This window comes from Acartia tonsa, chromosome 15, assembly GCF_053477335.1.
Source record: "Acartia tonsa isolate MP-2025a chromosome 15, ASM5347733v1, whole genome shotgun sequence".
Taxonomy (NCBI): Eukaryota; Metazoa; Arthropoda; class Copepoda; order Calanoida; family Acartiidae; genus Acartia; species Acartia tonsa.
The window spans coordinates 14033442-14051386 of record NC_137274.1 but is presented as its reverse complement, the minus strand read 5'-3'; the positions used below and the strand labels follow the sequence as shown (position 1 = coordinate 14051386).

General features: G+C 28.6%; 1 protein-coding gene across 2 annotated transcripts; it reads left to right on the top strand.

Annotated features, from left to right (window-relative positions):
- Positions 1 to 1660: 1660 nt before the first annotated feature.
- LOC145306771 (zinc metalloproteinase nas-8-like) lies at positions 1661 to 17682 on the top strand. Of its 2 annotated transcripts, XM_080149065.1 has the most exons (19): positions 1661 to 1793; positions 2155 to 2205; positions 2552 to 2594; positions 4601 to 4681; positions 4882 to 4949; positions 5088 to 5183; positions 6040 to 6099; positions 7831 to 7885; positions 8111 to 8216; positions 11589 to 11714; positions 11802 to 11879; positions 12434 to 12536; positions 13000 to 13364; positions 13452 to 13533; positions 13730 to 14171; positions 14414 to 17061; positions 17239 to 17316; positions 17405 to 17475; positions 17609 to 17682. In XM_080149065.1, exons 1-13 carry the CDS (start codon positions 1676 to 1678, stop codon positions 13233 to 13235), a joined length of 1221 nt encoding a protein of 406 aa, XP_080005191.1. In that variant the 5' UTR covers positions 1661 to 1675; the 3' UTR covers positions 13236 to 13364; positions 13452 to 13533; positions 13730 to 14171; positions 14414 to 17061; positions 17239 to 17316; positions 17405 to 17475; positions 17609 to 17682. The 2 variants fall into 2 exon arrangements, with proteins under 2 accessions (XP_080005191.1, XP_080005190.1); XM_080149064.1 differs by lacking the exons at positions 1661 to 1793; positions 2155 to 2205; positions 2552 to 2594; ... (7 more) ...; positions 11802 to 11879; positions 12434 to 12536 and having other exon boundaries at positions 13258 to 13364.
- Positions 17683 to 17945: the final 263 nt, after the last annotated feature.

Below are 17945 nucleotides of genomic sequence, written 5' to 3'. Positions count from 1 at the left end.
CAAAATGACAATTAAGAATGAACATATCAGATCAATATATATTTATTACAGTTATCCATTTAAAATTCTGGCAGCAAAGCTACTCTACAACATACTGGATGTAAGTGCCCCTCTCTACAAGAGAACAATAGTTTCAGGCTAAATTTTGAAAAATCACATTTTTTGTGGGCAGCTCTTTTAATAGATTGTAGGTGGGAGAGAACACCCTTACCAATTTATCTCAACAATAAAACATTCATTTCCTAATTCATGATGGTTCACCAGATAATTTTCACACTTTTAAATTTTGCAGATTGTTTATCAAAATGCTCCTAAATAGGTCGGGAAGACCAGAAAATGATCCCATTGATTCAGGTATAAAATCAAAATCCCAGTCTAGTAAATTTGTTGTAAAATTGTGAGAAAAAAACTTTTGGTTATTTTTAAAATTTTTATCTTTTGCAGGACGGTGATTTCAGATTTTGTTTTTATTTCAAAGAAATATTTATCTTGGATATTACCTTTTCTGAATTGATTTATATTATCTTATGAGAATGTATTTTGAGAGAATGTTATACACCTTTATTTTGCAATATTTTATATTTGAATAATATTTTTTTAACAAAAATATTAAGTTTTGACTTGAAAGGACCCTCTAGTAGTGCACACTCTTATATAACTTTTCGGATCTAGTTCATGGTATATGTTTCTGGTAACGAATATGTGCAATGCGAGATAAAAGTTCAATATTTATTAATGACTATTCCAGTTTTCGACCTTCTTTTGTTGGTCATTTGTGCGAGCATAATCTATACGCTTCACCATTTAACCATTAGAAGACTTTAAAATTCATAAATCTTTGGATACTACCATTATCAGGAACATTTTACCATAAAATGTATATGACACAACTTTTCTGATGAAAGGAATGAGTCAGTCAGTCAGCGAGGAAAGCAGAAACTTCAAAAGTTGAATAATTCAAAATACAAAAATAATTTATTGTTATCATAATTAATAGGAACCATTGAATTAGAATTTAGAGAACCTTTCATAAACAATTCTGATGAGCCAGTGGTTAATGACCCAGGAATGATATCAAATATTAAGCATTTCAAACAAACTAAAATAATATTTCTTAATATGGACTAACTATTGTTTGGTGTAGATTCCTTGGCGCCTTCAACCAAGTATCCTGTTGGGCACGGTTAACCCACCCCCTTAATTCTTAAATTAATTAAAAATAAAGGGAGATTATTTTTTAAGATAGCTTTAATTTTTCTATTTTTTGTAAATTTCTTTTCCTTTTAATTTTATACTATTGTTGATCAATTTATCATCACAAATATATGTTCCTAAACTTTTGATATCATACCAAAAATAGATTATATCAAAATACCAAGAAGAAAAGCTAAACCTTTGGGAATTTTTACAATGGTGTTTTTAACAGGAATTCAATTTTAATAACTACTCAGAATATTGAACCTCTAACAAACTTTGTCCAAATCGATCCATATTTTCTCATGGTATTTTTTTGGCCTAAAAACCAGCAATTCTTAAGTTTTTATTCCATTTAGTACATGTTAATGTGAATGTAATGGCTCAAATTTTACTTTTTTTCAAGCCTACTTTATCATTTGGACAATTAATATGTAATAAAGACATATAAGTATTAAAATTAATAGTAGGAGTTATAAGTATGATAATTTACCATTTTGCTTCAACACCATCACAATCTTCAACATCATCACAATCTTCAACACCATCACCATCTTGCCCCACAGGACAAATCATTAACAAGGAATATGGCATATGTGGTAAGTTTGATTTTTCTAAACTGCTTCAAGAATATTATGAAAAGAAAGAAAGCAAAAATGTTTTCTTAAATAAAAAAAATTAAGCAAAAAAGAAATTAGAGGAAAGTTGTGGGTAAAAAACCTGAAATCTTAAAGTAGAATAATTCAGCAGTAACCAAAATACAAAAAAAAACTATTTAGTAATTTCTGTTGAAACTTTTTTTCAAAAAAGAAGACCTTTTTATCGGTCCCCAAATATCATTTTAGATTTATTTCACTTGTTGGCTATACCCTTGTCCTAAGAATAAGCATTTAAAAAAAATAATGTTAAACAATTTTTAAGTTCTCTTTATTTTTGCAATTCAATTTTTGCTATATTAAGAGAATATTTGTCCTGTTGGGTTCCATTACAATCAAGAAAATGATAAATGTGGTAAAATTTTTATTATCAGATTTTAAAATGTTGAATTAATGTAGATAGACAGATTGAGTTATAGATTGAGTTAGCCCGGCAGTGCACTGCAGCTTTAGTTCTTTCAAAAAGGTTTCCGATGGGGTTAGGTTAAAAAACTACATCCTTCCCTTATTTACAACTTATGCCTGGTTGGGTTCAGTACTAAAAGAGAACTTTGAGGGAAAGCACTGTTTAAGGACATACTTACATTTTGAATTGATTATATAAAAGCTTTAAAATCGAACCTTGTAGGAATCAGTATTACAAAAATCACACAAAATTGTTTTAGTATAATTTTGAACTTTGTATTTTGTATAAAATCTAGAAATTGTGTCAGCCAGGGCTTCAAGTAGCGTAAACACTGCACAGTAAGTTTTAATATATAATTTTTTTCTGGAAATTTTTTATGTTTATTGCCTCTATATGACAAAGTTTAGTAAAACCAATGTAAAAAAATCTACTTTAATACATACATTTTTTTCTAGATGGTCCATGTGACCCCTAAATTAGTCAAACTTAAAAAAGGATTTTTTGAGGAGACAAACTAGTTTTTAATGTTCTTTCCTACAAAAATCTGTACACAATTTTAACCAATAAGTCATAACTCAGTTGTTATTCCACTGTTGTTCTTTTGCAAGATTTAGAGATTGTGTCTCTAGATTAACTATTCCTGTATTTAATAATCAAATGAAAGACCTCCAAATAGCAAATTTGGACTGGAATACATCAACTTTCAGTTTTCATTAAACAAAAATTACATTCCTATTTCATTTTGATTGCAGAATCATAATCTATTAAAACTAAAATCCTATCTAGTTCTTTTTGTAAGAAATTTGCACAAAATTAAAAGAAATATTTGCAATATCTTATATGAAACAATCACACATTTCAAAAAAAATCAAAAATACAGGTTAACCTCTTGTTAAATGCTTTCATAACTTTAAATTTGCAATTCAAATACATTTAAGCAGAAATTATGCCATTTTAGTCAGCAAATAAATCTCTAAGGATTCTAATATGTTTGTCTGAAGTGAATAAATAAAATTGTTATTATTTTGCTGCTGCCAGCTGATCTTAGCGGGTATATAAACTTGTATGTTTCAATGATATAGCCAGTTGTTTTCTATAGTCAGAAAGCTCGGGGATAACTACCCAGCAGAACTCTTGACTAAATAGGGTCTAAAGCATGTTTCAGGGATACAACCTGGCACAACCATTTACCACAGGTTAATCTGTTATACTTGTGAAACTTTATTAAAGGCACCAACAAATAAGGTTTTTATTTCTTTAAATCAATTCTTTAATTTAATCTCTTTTTCATAATGCTAGTGCTATATGTTTTTATTGAGTTCTATGAACGTGAAATAATGTAGCTGCTATTACATACAATTTAGTGTCTCTTTTAATTCCCTAACTGTAAATAAACGTTGTAAAATAAGAAGATGTCTGGTGTTATATTTTTAAGTTGTTAGCCACTTTATAAGTTCCACATGGAATACCTATTTGGTGTGTCTACACACTTTTTCCACAAAATTTCACATAAACTTTGCTATATAACACTTTATTGTCAGGTTCACACTCAGAAATTTTTAAATAATATTTTAATTTAACAAAAGGTACCTACAAAATTTGTTCGCAATTAGGGCTGGTTTCGGAACACGGATTTATAAAGTGGGACAGAAAAAATGGGAAATGAATGTGATTTTGAATTATTTAATTTAGGTTGTAAGGGTGCAAGGCTAAAACTATAGAAACTTCTTTGTTTTTTGTCCAATTTATCTAAAATTTTGCATGCTCATTCCATGCACTCCATGGACCAATCAGTGTGTTGGTGCATGCGGAATTTCCGGTTACAATAGACTAAAATAGATAGCCATACCTTTGGGGTTTACCAGCTTGATCACAATATACATATATAAAAATAGACTTTCATCTGAAAAGTAATTATAGGCTTCATTCTTTGATAACAATAAGTCTTTAAACAAGTTGTCCTGGCTTAGGATATCTTAATAAAAGTGTTATAAGCGCGAGGAGCAAAGGACAGTGTGAAGCACATTACACATCCTAGTATAAGTTAGATATGATATGATTCGTTAAATTCTTAGGACAAGTTAGCTCTCTTAAAATTATATCCTCAAATTAATTTGTTGCTTGTATAACTTGAAAGTTAAAAAAATAAACAAAGATGTTATGGAAGGTTTGACGAATTTTGGGGTCAGATGGACCATCTAGATATATTATGTCTATTCTTGTAGGGTCCCTAGTAACTGATAATTTATGCCAGAATCTGAATCTTATATTAAGAAGATTCCATGTAATTTAGCCTGTAAATATTATAAACTTATTCCACTATAACAATTATCTGTATTGTTAGGAACTGGGTAGCCAGTAACACTTTGATTTGGTCGGATAGGGTGATATTTTATACATATAATTATGAAGCTAAGACAGAAAGGTAAATTTTTAAAAATCAATATAAACATTATGCATATCAATAAAATCGACAATAAATCATCAATGTCAAAATATGTGATTGCAATTGAAAAATTTGTTTTATTCATATCAAATATTTTATCAAGAAAATAAAATTTGTACTTCCTATTAGTATTTTATCAAGTATTTTATCAAGAAAATAAAATTTTAACTTCCTATTAGATTTACCAACGAAGAAAGAAGAGCTGTAAGGAAAGCAATGGATACAATAATAATAAGTCTTGGTTCAGGTTCATTAATCTTTAAATGTTATTTTCATTTTATCTCTTTGGCTGAAGAAGTTTAGAAACTTCCCACTTCAAAACCTTGGAAAATAGCTAATACATTAATAATTTTTTAAAATTTATTACCTTAACCTATGATTTTAGCATGTATTGATTTTGTTGAACTTTCTGATGTTGACCCTGCAACAAAAAAAACTATTAGAATTATCAAAGATGGAAATATATGCAGCTCTGATGTTGGTAAGAGAATTTTTTTTTGCAACATATTATGAATAGCTCTTCATTTGAATTAATGACCCCAATTGCACAGGGTATTACACCCAATAGACAATCAACTATTTAATTAAAAGTCCTAACTGTGCAGGATAAAGAGTTGCTCCTGTTTTGAGGCAAGGCATGTCCTTTATGTCATGCACCTGAGATAGCAGTAGAAGTAATCATTTTGAACATCTTTAGGTGCAAATTCGAACTATCACTTTCCAACAACAAGCAGATGCAGATTCTTGCAATATATTATAGACATCTTATAACTTTTAATTTTGTGTATTAGCATATTTGCTGAATTAACATACAAATACACAAAAAAAATACTTTTTACAAAAACATTCCCTTATCCTATTTTATAAAGTTAAAAGTTTTTTTGGTCTGTAGCTTAATAATTCAATAACCATTAATCCGATTGACATCTTCATGTCAGGGAAGCTTTACATATGTCCCAGGGTGGTTTTCAGTTTTTTTTTTTAATGTGAGTGTCAGGACAGTTATAGGTTATTTCTATTTTCTTCCTTACTCTTCCAATATAAAACAGAGCATCTAAAAGCTATGGGCGCAAACGCTAGTTCTTTTAAAGTAGAAAGAGTTTGTCTGAGAACTCAAAAACTGCAGAACTGATTAAGATTTTCTTTTTAGGAAAGTTTTACATTTCTAGAATGTTTCATTTTTGAATTTAATTTTCCTACCCCTTCTTACATGCTTGAAGACAAGTTCCCTAGATATTAGTGACGCAGCCACTAGTTTTTAGAAAAATACTTTGATGATATATTCATTTGATATTAAATTTAATTCACGGCTAATTATTTTTAACTGTTTTCTAAAGGTTTTCAACATAACAAGGTAAATGTACTGAAACTTGGCACAGATTGCTTTAAACATCCAGGTAAAGACTTCTACAATTACACCTTATTTAGAGCATAAGTAGAGGGGTAGTTGCACAAAATGAATTTAAACTTGAATATGGTAAAAAAGATTTTTTTTCTTTGTGTTTAATGGTTTAAACTACATTTAAGGAGCATATATTTTAAAGAATTTCAATTTTCTACCATGAAGTCTTAAAAATATCAAGATTTGAATATCATATTCTTGTTATAAATGCAACTTATACGTCAGTCTTGTTTTTTTTTTTTATAAATAACAACATGCTTAGTTAATTGACTGTATTAGTCGTGCCCAATTGTTTGTTATTTATTATAATACAAAATATTACATGCAGTATTCATTTAACTTATGCTTGCAATAATTTTTCTAAAATGTGATACAAAAATCACCTAGCTAAAGTTGATTTTTTTATGTTTATATTCCTGCCTAACCTTTATTTAAAATATTTTACAAAACAAAATTTAAAGATTCTCTACTCCAAATACCCAAACTCATTAAATGCACAACTATCAACCCAGTTCAAATAAAAAACAACATTGTTACATTTAAACTTTTCAATCTTATGCTTTTGGTTACATAACATGATTTGACAATCGCTAGAAAATTCAATGTTCCTAAAGGGTGTGACACAAAAATGCGTACCTTTTTAAAATTAAAATTGCGCGGCTTGTGTTAATTCTAGAAAAATGTTACCGTTAGAACCGCTATGAACTCAATTTTTTTGGAAATATAAGAACTAGTACTGTGCTACTTATATTTAGGAGCTTCGTGGTAGAATGACCCAACAGACTAAAAACTTGACTTGCGAGTATATCATTAAAGATTAAAGTATATGGTGTGCAAAAACGCATACATTTTTAAAATTCAAACTGCTCATCTTTTGTTAATAGTAGAAATAACATCCAACTAAACTCAAGACTGATGAGGGTGCAATGTCCACCGAAATATATTTCAATAAATAGCTGGGAAGTATCAAGACTTTTTCACTTAGTGAATTTATCAATTATAAGTACCTTTTTTCTGCTATTTGTAGTTTAGGAGCTACTATATTGAAAAATGTGAGAGGAGTTTAAAAATAAGTCTGTTGCGTTTTAAGTCAATTGGGACATTCAACCACATAGATCATAAATTTTACATAGCACAGAAATGGTTTTGTATTTTAAAAAAAGGCCTTATAATGATTCCATAGGTATTCATAACATTTTGCTACTATAAACACAAGCCGCGCAATTAGAATTTGAATAATTATGTATTTTTTCACACCCTTTACTTTAATCTTTAATGATTTACTTGCAAGTTAAGTTTTAAGTTATTTGGCATTTTTTATCAGTAGCTCCTAAACTATACTTATAAAGGAATTGTTCTTATATTTCCAAAAAAATCGAGTTTATAGCAATTCTAACGGTATGCATGACATTTTTCTACAATTGCAAATTTCATTTTAATAAGGTCCGCATTTTTTTGGCACACCCTTTATATATTTTCCTTCTAACCGCCTACATGCTATAAAAAAAGGTTTAAATAAGAATAATTATTATATAATGACAAAAATATACAGTTTTTAAATACCAAGATCTTGAAATAAATCTTTTGATGACAGAGAATGTACTGCCCAATGAAACAAAATTTTGTTTTTCTAAACTAATAATTTTTTGGGGTTAATTGTAAGAAATTGGCAAATTATGGATAATTAAATTTTTTTGGAATTATTATAGATGATGATTTATTATAGGCACCATTATTCATGAGCTTCTACATTCCCTTGGAGTTTATCATCAGATGAATAGGTAAGTGCAAAATACAAGTTTTGTTCTGTTTACTGGGTTTTTTCATAGTTCTTTTTTTCATCATATTGCTTTTACTTAATTGAAATTCTATAAATATTGATGGCTTTGCAACAATCTGCCTCAATTTTAATCACCTTTGATTGATTTCTTTTTAAGATATCTTTTAGGACCTGGTCTAATTGTATATTAGACAGATATCAAATTCTATCTTTTTTTATTTATCAGACCTGACCGCCATTTATACCTGGATGTTCCAGACAAAATAGATCTAACAATTGCAGAGGACAACTTCAAGGTTAAAAATATAACTGATTATGACATGACTTTAAAGGTAAGAATACATGTTTGAAATAGATTTTTTCTATTAAAAAGGAATATAGAGGTAAAGATGTATGAATCTCCTTTAATTTTCTAATAAAATTCTAATTGGAAGCCGGCAGCAATAGAGATATATAGAGTAATAGTCAAGCTCCACCAATAGAAATTTACTAAGAGAACTATGCAGACCTGCATTGGTTAAAAACTGTACTCATTCATTATCAAAACAAAAGTGTATTTCAACCCTATCATTGATTAAAATGCACTTTTAGGTTCATTCATTAACAATTTAGCATATAAAAACTCTTTTTATTAAGTAATTAAACAAAATAAATTACAAAAGGTCTACTGCAATATAAAACTAATGATTAAACCTAAGTGGTCAATTTAATTAATGACAGGTTTAAAAAAAACTTATTACTTGTGTAATATGTTTTTTTGTTCACTATTTTATTGACATTTTTCTGTAATGTATATAAAAATCAAAAGCACCTATCACTTTAAATTTTCATACTATGCAAAAATGTCTTGGTTACTTTTTGCACTATATTTGCTCTAAAAAGGATTCTATATCTAAATTTCACATTTAGGAGGATAGATTTTATGCCAATTATTGTATTGATTTTTTAAAAAATCATCTATTCTGTTTCTCTCCGTTTTTTTATCATGAAATATGAGAAACAGCTTTTTTTCATACATAAGGCAAAAAAAGTTAAACAGAAGATATTTGTTTTCTTAAGTATGTTCTAAACTTATCGATAAACAACTTTCATAGAAAGTTTTTTTCTAAATATGTCATTTAAGGCATGAAATTAATTTTGCCAATAGCTTGCAAATATAATTTCTGCGGATTTTCTTATTTCCATAGGCGTTTTTAAAATATATTACCCTTTCCAAAAAAAAACTCTCTTGTGAAGACTGGATAAAAATAACCTTATGATCGAGATTCCAGAACTATGTATAAGTGGATTTTTTCCTCAAATTTTGGAAAAAGTTTTGTTTTTGATTAAAAATCCTACTTAATTTACTTTGGTCTAACAATTAAAAATTCTACTTTACTCAAGAGATGTCCCCCAAGAGATCTAGTCCCTTGTATTTTTTACCCCTGGTACTTTTGTTCCCTAGAAGATTTGTGCCTAGTATGTTTGTCCCTCTAGAACATATTTTTCAAATCCTAGAATTTTTTACTTATAGGGACTGTGAACAAGAAAATTTCTCATCAGATTATCAAACCTTAACATCATCTCATTCATATAATCTCAAAGATAGGGCAAAACTGCAGGGAGTAAGGGAGGGGACAATGGATCAAATATTCAATCTTTAGGAGTCTCAGACTTTGGGGACTGGCTTAAAGGGAATGTGCAAGAATTTAGCAGTTTCTGACTGAGTTTGGGGACTTGCGCAAGAAATGTTAGTTTTGAATATATATAGTTTTGCAGACAGAGAGTAGTTGAAATATAAATACACGGCCCCCCTCCCATACTATATTTCACTCCCTTCATCCCCACCTCCTTTTTAAAAGTAGACGAGAAAGGGAAATAGAGTAGGGAGGTGGGGGAAATAAACAGGATAAAAAGGGGCAGGAAGGCGTGCGGGTCATATACTTGCCCATCCAGCTACACGCCTGCCTGCCCCTTTTTTCCGTGTTCACATCACTTGCCCCCAAATCTCTTTTCTCTTTCCCTGTCATCTGAAGAGATCCAGGGAGATATTTCTAGTAATTAATTACAGAATGGTTATGTCAGTCTGTAATACTGGTAATCTTATTTTCAAATGATTGCTTTTTTTCTTGGAACTTTTTTCTTAGTTTATTGTTTTCTAGATTTAATCAACAATCACTTTACAATTTCCACCATATTTTCGGGATTATTCTGGTTTTCATGGCCTTTCTTCAAAATCTCTTAAATTGAATGAATTGCCCATTGTCCCCTCCCTTACTCCCTGGCAAAACTGGCTCTCGTTTTCTTAAAAATCGGCTTTTCCCAACCATTTTTACTATGTCCAAGATTAGGGAAAAAATTTCAGGACTATTTAAATGTGCAGTTAATAGTCATTTTTTCCTTCTACAGCTAAAACTAAACTTTTTGACATAGTTGTCTGTTTTTCCTAACGGTTAAGCCTACTTTTAACATAATCCTTGCTTTAAACCACAGTATAATTACTTAGAAATTGATAAAATAAGCACTATTTTTTATTTGATTACAAATACAAAAACAAAGCAAAAAGTATAAGTATCCAAGTAACTTCAGCTGGCCCATCTCTCGTCCACCTTTAATTGCAAATTTTTAAATAATAAAGTTGCAATATTTCTTTATAAACAGTCTGATAAAAGTGTAATCTAAATCTCCTAAGTGGGATATTTATTGTCCAAAACAATAAAAAAGGATATTTTAAATAACCTCTGAGATTCAACCCTTTGTAGACAGTGAGGTATTTTTTTGTCAATAATACGAATTTGAAATAAATCTTTATTACCTATTTACTATATCATTAAAACATGAATTGGCAATTTTATGTCATAAAATAAATTCTTTACAGTAAGTAAATTGTTTAAACTATATATGACAAGTTAATTATCCCTAGAAACATTTTAATAAATAAAAACGTTCAGATTTTCCTGTTTTTCCATTTTTCCCTCCCAAAATGCCGTAAAATCAAGGCATAAATCCTTGATATTTTTGTTAAAGGACGTTTTTGGTTGATTAGTATGGTGAAAGGTGATTAGAAAATGTTAAGATTTGATAATATGATAAGAAATTTTTACAGTCACACTCCCTTTAAGTTTTTTTCTCATAGTACCTTTTTCCCCCTAGAGGGTTTGTACCTTGTATGGTTGTCCCTTAGAGGGTTTGACCCCTATTATGGTTGTATTATAAAATAAATATTAAAACAAAAGCATTAAATAAAACAAATTAAAACCTTAAATTTTGGTGCATTTAATTAAGTTTTACAAGTATAAACAGCCTAACCTATTTTGATGGATAATTAAAAAATTAAGAGATAATATAATGAAAAACTTTATTCTTCAGCTATGTCTATGGAAAAGATTTTTTAATTTTGGGTTTGACATTATCAGTAGGCCCATCCTCATCAGATACAGAGATTTAAAGCTTATTTTGGAAGGTCTTGTCCTTTTTAAACAAAAGTTAAATTTTTGTTCCTGCATTTTATATTTTCTTTTTAATGTAGGTATCATTTATATATAATTTTTATAGTTTTACATGTTGAGTAAATACCAATTGATGATATAAGGATATAATAGATTTTTGTTTAAAACCTTATACAAACAACTTTAAACTACCTATTATCTTTTTTGTTCTTAAATTTTGAATTTTAATATAAAACATATTGATCATTCACATGTTAATCAATTATTTTATTACAGGTACCGTTTGATTTCTTCTCAATTATGATGTACAAAGCAAAGATACAGAATATAATAACAATGAAAGTTAATAAATATTATTCAAAATTAACTAATAAGGGTTCCTACCCACTTGAAAAGGAAATGGTAAGTTTATTTCTATCTATAATAAAAATGGAATTTTTAAAAATAATTATACTATTAAGTAAGTTTATGATAATATAATGAATTCAGACAAACCTTTCTCCTGTTGATATTATGGCATTATCAATCAAGTATAGCTGTGATATTCTACCTACTCCTGATGTTAAGGTAATGTTTCATATTGCGATTCTTCATATTTTTCACATCAGCTTTTCTCCTATTTCTAGCCCCTGTGGGGGGCTCTAACCCTACAGGGCCAATTACCTAACCCTGTGGGGCAATCACCTAACCCAATATAACCTAACCTAACCAATAAAAAGCCATTTTAAAAATAGACCAATCACCCCTCATGTTGCGATGTTACGAAAGGGACTGTTCCCGAAGTTTTTAGCAAGATTATAAATAGTGAATGATATAGATTATAATCATAAATATAATAAAAGTCTAGCAAGTTGTATTGTTAAAGTGCCTTATTTTGTCTGCAAGTGCTTTTAGCAGAATCACAAAATTTTACTTTTGGATTAATTAAGTTTTTCTCCCAAAAAAAGAAATTAATTAAATTAATTAGGCTGTAGTGTGTATTTTACTTATGTCAAGATTGCTAATCTCTACAATATAACTAAATGTGAAGTTGATTTTTTTTACATAATTACACCATATATTGGGTGAGATCCAAAATTTTAATAACATTCTTTGAAACACTGTAGGTATTTTATAATTAGAAAGACTACATTGAGTACACTCTGGACATGTTGGAAGTGATGGCTGATGTCTGTGCAGAAGCTTGTAGAGATGAAACATATGTGAATCCAGAGGATGCTTGCAGTAAGTTTTGTTAAATCAAATAAAAGAAAAAAACTCTGGAAACTAATAGTGCGTTAACAAATACAGTGTGTTTTTCATGAAATCAAAAGTCAAAGAAGATAATAAAAAGTATTATTTAATTTGACAGACTAACCCCTCTCAGAAATTAATCATTAATAGCTTTTTATCAGAAAAACCGGATTTTGAAGTATTAAATGATTAAGGTCAAATTACAAGGACTTAGATAGCTTCTAAACAGTTTTGGTACTTTAGTCACATCCAGAATATATCCTTTGTGACTGTAGAAAGTTACAGCATGTATTTTATATGTATTTGCCAAATGTAGCTTCTGAAGGGTATTTTATATTTAATAGCTTTATTCCATAGAATTTAAATAGAAAAGCATTTATTTTATCAAGTTTATTATTACAGTTATTAGTTATTGAATCAAAACTAAAATATTTTTTGTTCAATTATTGTTTAGGTTATGACTGTCAAACCATTCGGGTGGAAATACAAGAACTTCTTATTGATTTGGACATTATGTACAGAGATTATTTTACAAATGAGCACATATCAAGATATGATTCCTTAGAATCAAAATGTTCAACAAATATCGATAGAGTGAGTTTAGTGAAATGGTTAAGTAATTCTACCTTTGAAAATAAATACAAATCTTATGAGTTACCTAAATGTAAAAGTAAAAGATTAGGAAATTAAATTTGAAATGAAATAAAAAATGTAATGTTATAACAGGGAGAATTCTAAAAATCATCTTTTCTGATAAATATTAACATCACTTTCAGATTATGTTTTATACAATGTGTCTTCAAATTTTTCAGTTGTAAGGTAAATGAATAAAACTCTATTGTAAAAAAAAAATTAATTTAAGGTTAAAAAGATGAGCTTATGTTGCATAAATATTTGAATATTTAGGTGTTTAATATAAAGACTGAAATTTACAATGTTGTACAGTAAAAGAATTCTGTTCTTAACCACCATAGTTTATTATTGCCAAGTAAGAGTTAACTATTTTTTCCAATTCTAAAAAATTATGTAATTAAATTTTCATTGCCTTTTTCTTCAAATCTTCTGACCTAAAATCTGAGTAATAACTGTTTTGAGAGCATGACTTCATATCTTTATTATTGATAGTAATCTATATGATTTCATCTTAATTCTCAAAAGAGTTAAAACCTATAAATATATTGTAGGCACTTGAAGCTCAATGCAATGAAAAACAAACTGTTGAAAATGATAATAATGAGTATTACATGCATTTCACCAACTATTCTGGTAATATTGATTCTAATGGCAAGGCCTGTGGTCATGGAACTGTAACTTGGACCAGTGGAATAATGTATGATGGTTCCTGGAGAAATGGAACATATAATGGGAAAGGAAGAATAACTTGGAATGCAAACAACAATTACTCTGGTCTTTGGAAAGATGGTCTCATGAATGATGATAATGGAACACTAAATTCTGATGAAATGAGAATCAATGGCCAGTTCAGAAATGGGTCTCCAAATGGGAGAGTTAAAATAAGATACTTGACAGGATATAAAAAAGATGATGTTTATGAAGGTAATGCAGTTGATGGCTACATGACTGGTTATGGATATTATCATTATTCTGATGGAAGAAAATATATAGGTAACTGATTCTATTAAGATTAAGAATTTTCTCATAATTTGTTGTATAAATTACTTTAACATTCACAAATCAATAAAATCTTCTAATAAAACTTTAATCTTGTATCTCACAAAGACATAAATAGGCCTAAAGTTTTTTTTATCAGAAAAGTAGTTATTTAAAAGGAAAAAATTATTCTGTCATAAATTAGATATTCTTTTACAGACATTTTTAAAATATTAAAGTATTTACATTTTTTCTAGGTAACTGGAAATTAAATCTGAAGGATAGCAGTGGCTCACTTTCATGGCTAGAAGGATATAATTTTACAGGATCTTGGAAAGGTAACAGGCTTACAGAAAATGGAACAATGATAGTAGATTCATTCCCAGAAATAACTGTAGTGCATGGCAAATTCTTACCATCCAAATTGAAACATATAAAACTATTTAGTGGTAGCAAGTGTTGCAATGATTACACAGATCCTACTTGCTTCTTATTGTATGATGATGGTTCACTATATCGTGGAGAATGTAAGGATGATCTTCCTCATGGCTATGGATGGATGGTATATGACAAATCTCCATTTTCTGATCTCAGTAAGTTTGTTGGGAATTGGACCTATGGAAAAAAGCATGGTCAAGGTCAACAATATTTTAATAATCATTCTGTATTCTATGGAAAATTTATAGAGAATGAAATTCATGGAACAGGTTTGATGCTAGTTGATGATAAATTCTGTTCCAAAGTCACATACAAAAGTGGAGTTGTAGAAAGTTATGGAAAAAATACAGAAAATCTTACTTACTGCCATTATGAAGTATTAGGCAAGAGTCTAGTAAATGATGAAACAAAAGTCATAAAATACAATGTTGATCATTGTCTGGAATTGAAAGGTAAATATTGTAACAAAGAATCAATTTATACTGGATCAGTGAACAAAAGATTGGAAAAATTTGGAAGAGGACAACTTAATTTCACAAATGGAGGTCTATACTATGGCGACTTCAAATATGATCAAATGCATGGAGAAGGTGTAACTAAGATTAATCATGATCTGTTTACAAGTGGCTATATGAGTTTTGATAAATTAAGTAAGGGCATTCAACTTAACTCCAACTTGACTGTAATCGCCAATGAGAAACTACCAGGAAAAGTCTATTTATTATATTTTAGATTATGGGAGCTTTATATTTTATTCTTTATATTTTTTTGAAATTTTCAATGAGTAAAAGATATAAGGATATAAAGCTGTGGGAAATACCACTATTTGCATTTTGCCTTACTGGATGTATTAGAATTAGAGTCAAAAGTAACAGAAAATTTTAGAGTAATTATTGATTTTATTCATAGACTTCTATTTTTATAGATGGATATCAAATATTTCATTTTCATGTCAGCTCTGGCAGTGTTGAATGCTTCCATACACAAACAAACAGGAATAGTTGTTTAAAAGTTAAACTTTCCACTCTATGTGTTTATGTTTAGACTGATTGATAGTTTATAAAATTCTTTAATGATTTATTTAAACAATGCAAACAACTTTGAAAATATTTTTTACTTAAAGAACGGTCAGCCAGCAGTAATATGATACACAATTACATTCATCTTCTTTGGTAAACTTGTATTATTTAAAGGAAAAGTAAATAAGATTTTTATTATGCAGATCCTTTATTCACTGTATTTAAATAGACAGACAGACAGACAAGAAGAGTTTTAGATGTAATTTTATTATGGATGGAAATTTTCTATAAAATAGTTAAATTGGAATAAAATCTAATCTTTTGTTGTAATCTTCTAGATTAAAACAACTTTGGTGTGCTTTTAGAGTTCGCAGTGATTGTTTTCAAAATGAACCAAAAAAGGAAGTGAATCAAAATTATGTTTATTATGGAGATAGGTCATTTAGAGGATTTGGATATGAAGAAATTAAGCGCAAAAGAAAAGCTTATACAGGTCAATTAACTAATTCAGAGGAATACAATGGTTGGGGATATTTGTGGTCTGAATATGATCCTGTCTATATTGGTAGGTTTTTGGAAAATAAATTAAATGGTCCTGGGATCAGGATAACTCATTCATCTGAAGAAACTAAATCATTTTCCCTTGGATTTTGGGAGTTAGGAAGAATGTCAGGAGCTGGAATATCAATGCAAGATAACTGGACAATACTGGGGGACTTCAAAGTTGTTAAGAAGATAGAAAATGTGGAAACTTTTGTAAAACACATTCCAGAAGACAATATACCTTTTTTAAAAAGTTTAGAAACCCAAAAACTTGGAAATATTAAAACAAGCAGTAATAGATAATTATACCTCTGCTAAAATAGGATAATAACTTTTATTCACAAAATTGAACTGTTCTCTTTATCAAACTTTCTATTAACACTTTTTTTTTAATTTTAAAAATATGAATGTATTTTTAATACATATTTTCTTTAAATAATGTGAAACTTTCAATTTTTAATCAAAAGAAATAGCTAAAGGAATTATTTTCTTTCATTTTTATATTTATTGTAAAAAAAAATTCTTTCTTTCTTTCACTTTAATTGATTACTTCTCTGCAAATTAACACTAATTGAGTTGATGAACTTGTTATGTTAAATGCCCTACCAATTATAGTTAAGTTTTATTAGTGTTTCATTTTGTTCTTTTTTTTGGCAAAGTTGACATATTAAAATCCTTGTTTCAGAAGTATGAGAATGATTTTTGCATTCATTGTTTTAATCTTATTCAAAATTACTGAAGTAAAAGGAGAGTGTTTTCTTGAATTGCTGAACAAAACATTTGAACACAGTGATGGTATTGTTGGACCAGAGTTTCACTTTCCTGATTCAACAGACACAAATGGGCAAACAGATTGTTTGGAAAAGTGTTTGAACATGTATGAATGCATTGCAATGACATATGAGGTAATCATACATGTATGTAATAATGAATACAGCTTTATTTACTGATAAAAGTTGAAATTGAATTATAAAATGATTTAAACACAAATAATGATTCCTTTTGTTGAATTTACCTTTTTTAATTAAAAATCTGTTGCACAATTTCCCAAGGAGATTTGAGCTAAATGTTTTTACTTTCAGTTTGATTCTTCAACCTGCAGACTCTTTAAATTTATTCCCAACACCAACATTGAAAAAGAAAAGGAAATCAACTGTCAGGTTAAATACCTTTGCTGAATCTGTTTTTAATAAAACTAATTTTTAAGGTCAATCTTAAGATCATAATTAATATGTATTTTGATTTTAGGGTAGATGCATTACAAGATACATAGCTTTACCAAAATATTGCTGTGAAATCTCTAATAGCATTCCTGTTTAGTAAGTAAAATTTAAGATATCTGAATTTAAGTTTTATTTGTAAAAGTTGAATATTCAAACTTCATGCTAATTAGTTTATATTAAAAAATCAAACATAAATTGCTTAAATATTTCAATTTTCTTTTCCCTTCAGTGTGCGTTTTGTTAACCAGCTGTCTGATTGTTATGCATTTGCAAGCTTATGTAAAAGCAACTTCAAATTACAGGTATTTAATAAGAATAATTATTAAAGTAAATAAATATCAAAATATTAAAACTCTATTTGTATTGGCAGTGCTATTTAATATTTTGGGTGTGTTTGTCTGTGTACCTAGCAAAGTCACTTTGACTGTACTAAAATTCTTTTTATATCCATAGACTTTTGAATATTTAATTATATTTCCTCAGTTTTGTTTCATGAAGATGATTTCTGTTATTAGAAACCAAATTATCTTGAGTAAATCTTAGATAACTTTTTTCATAAACAATTA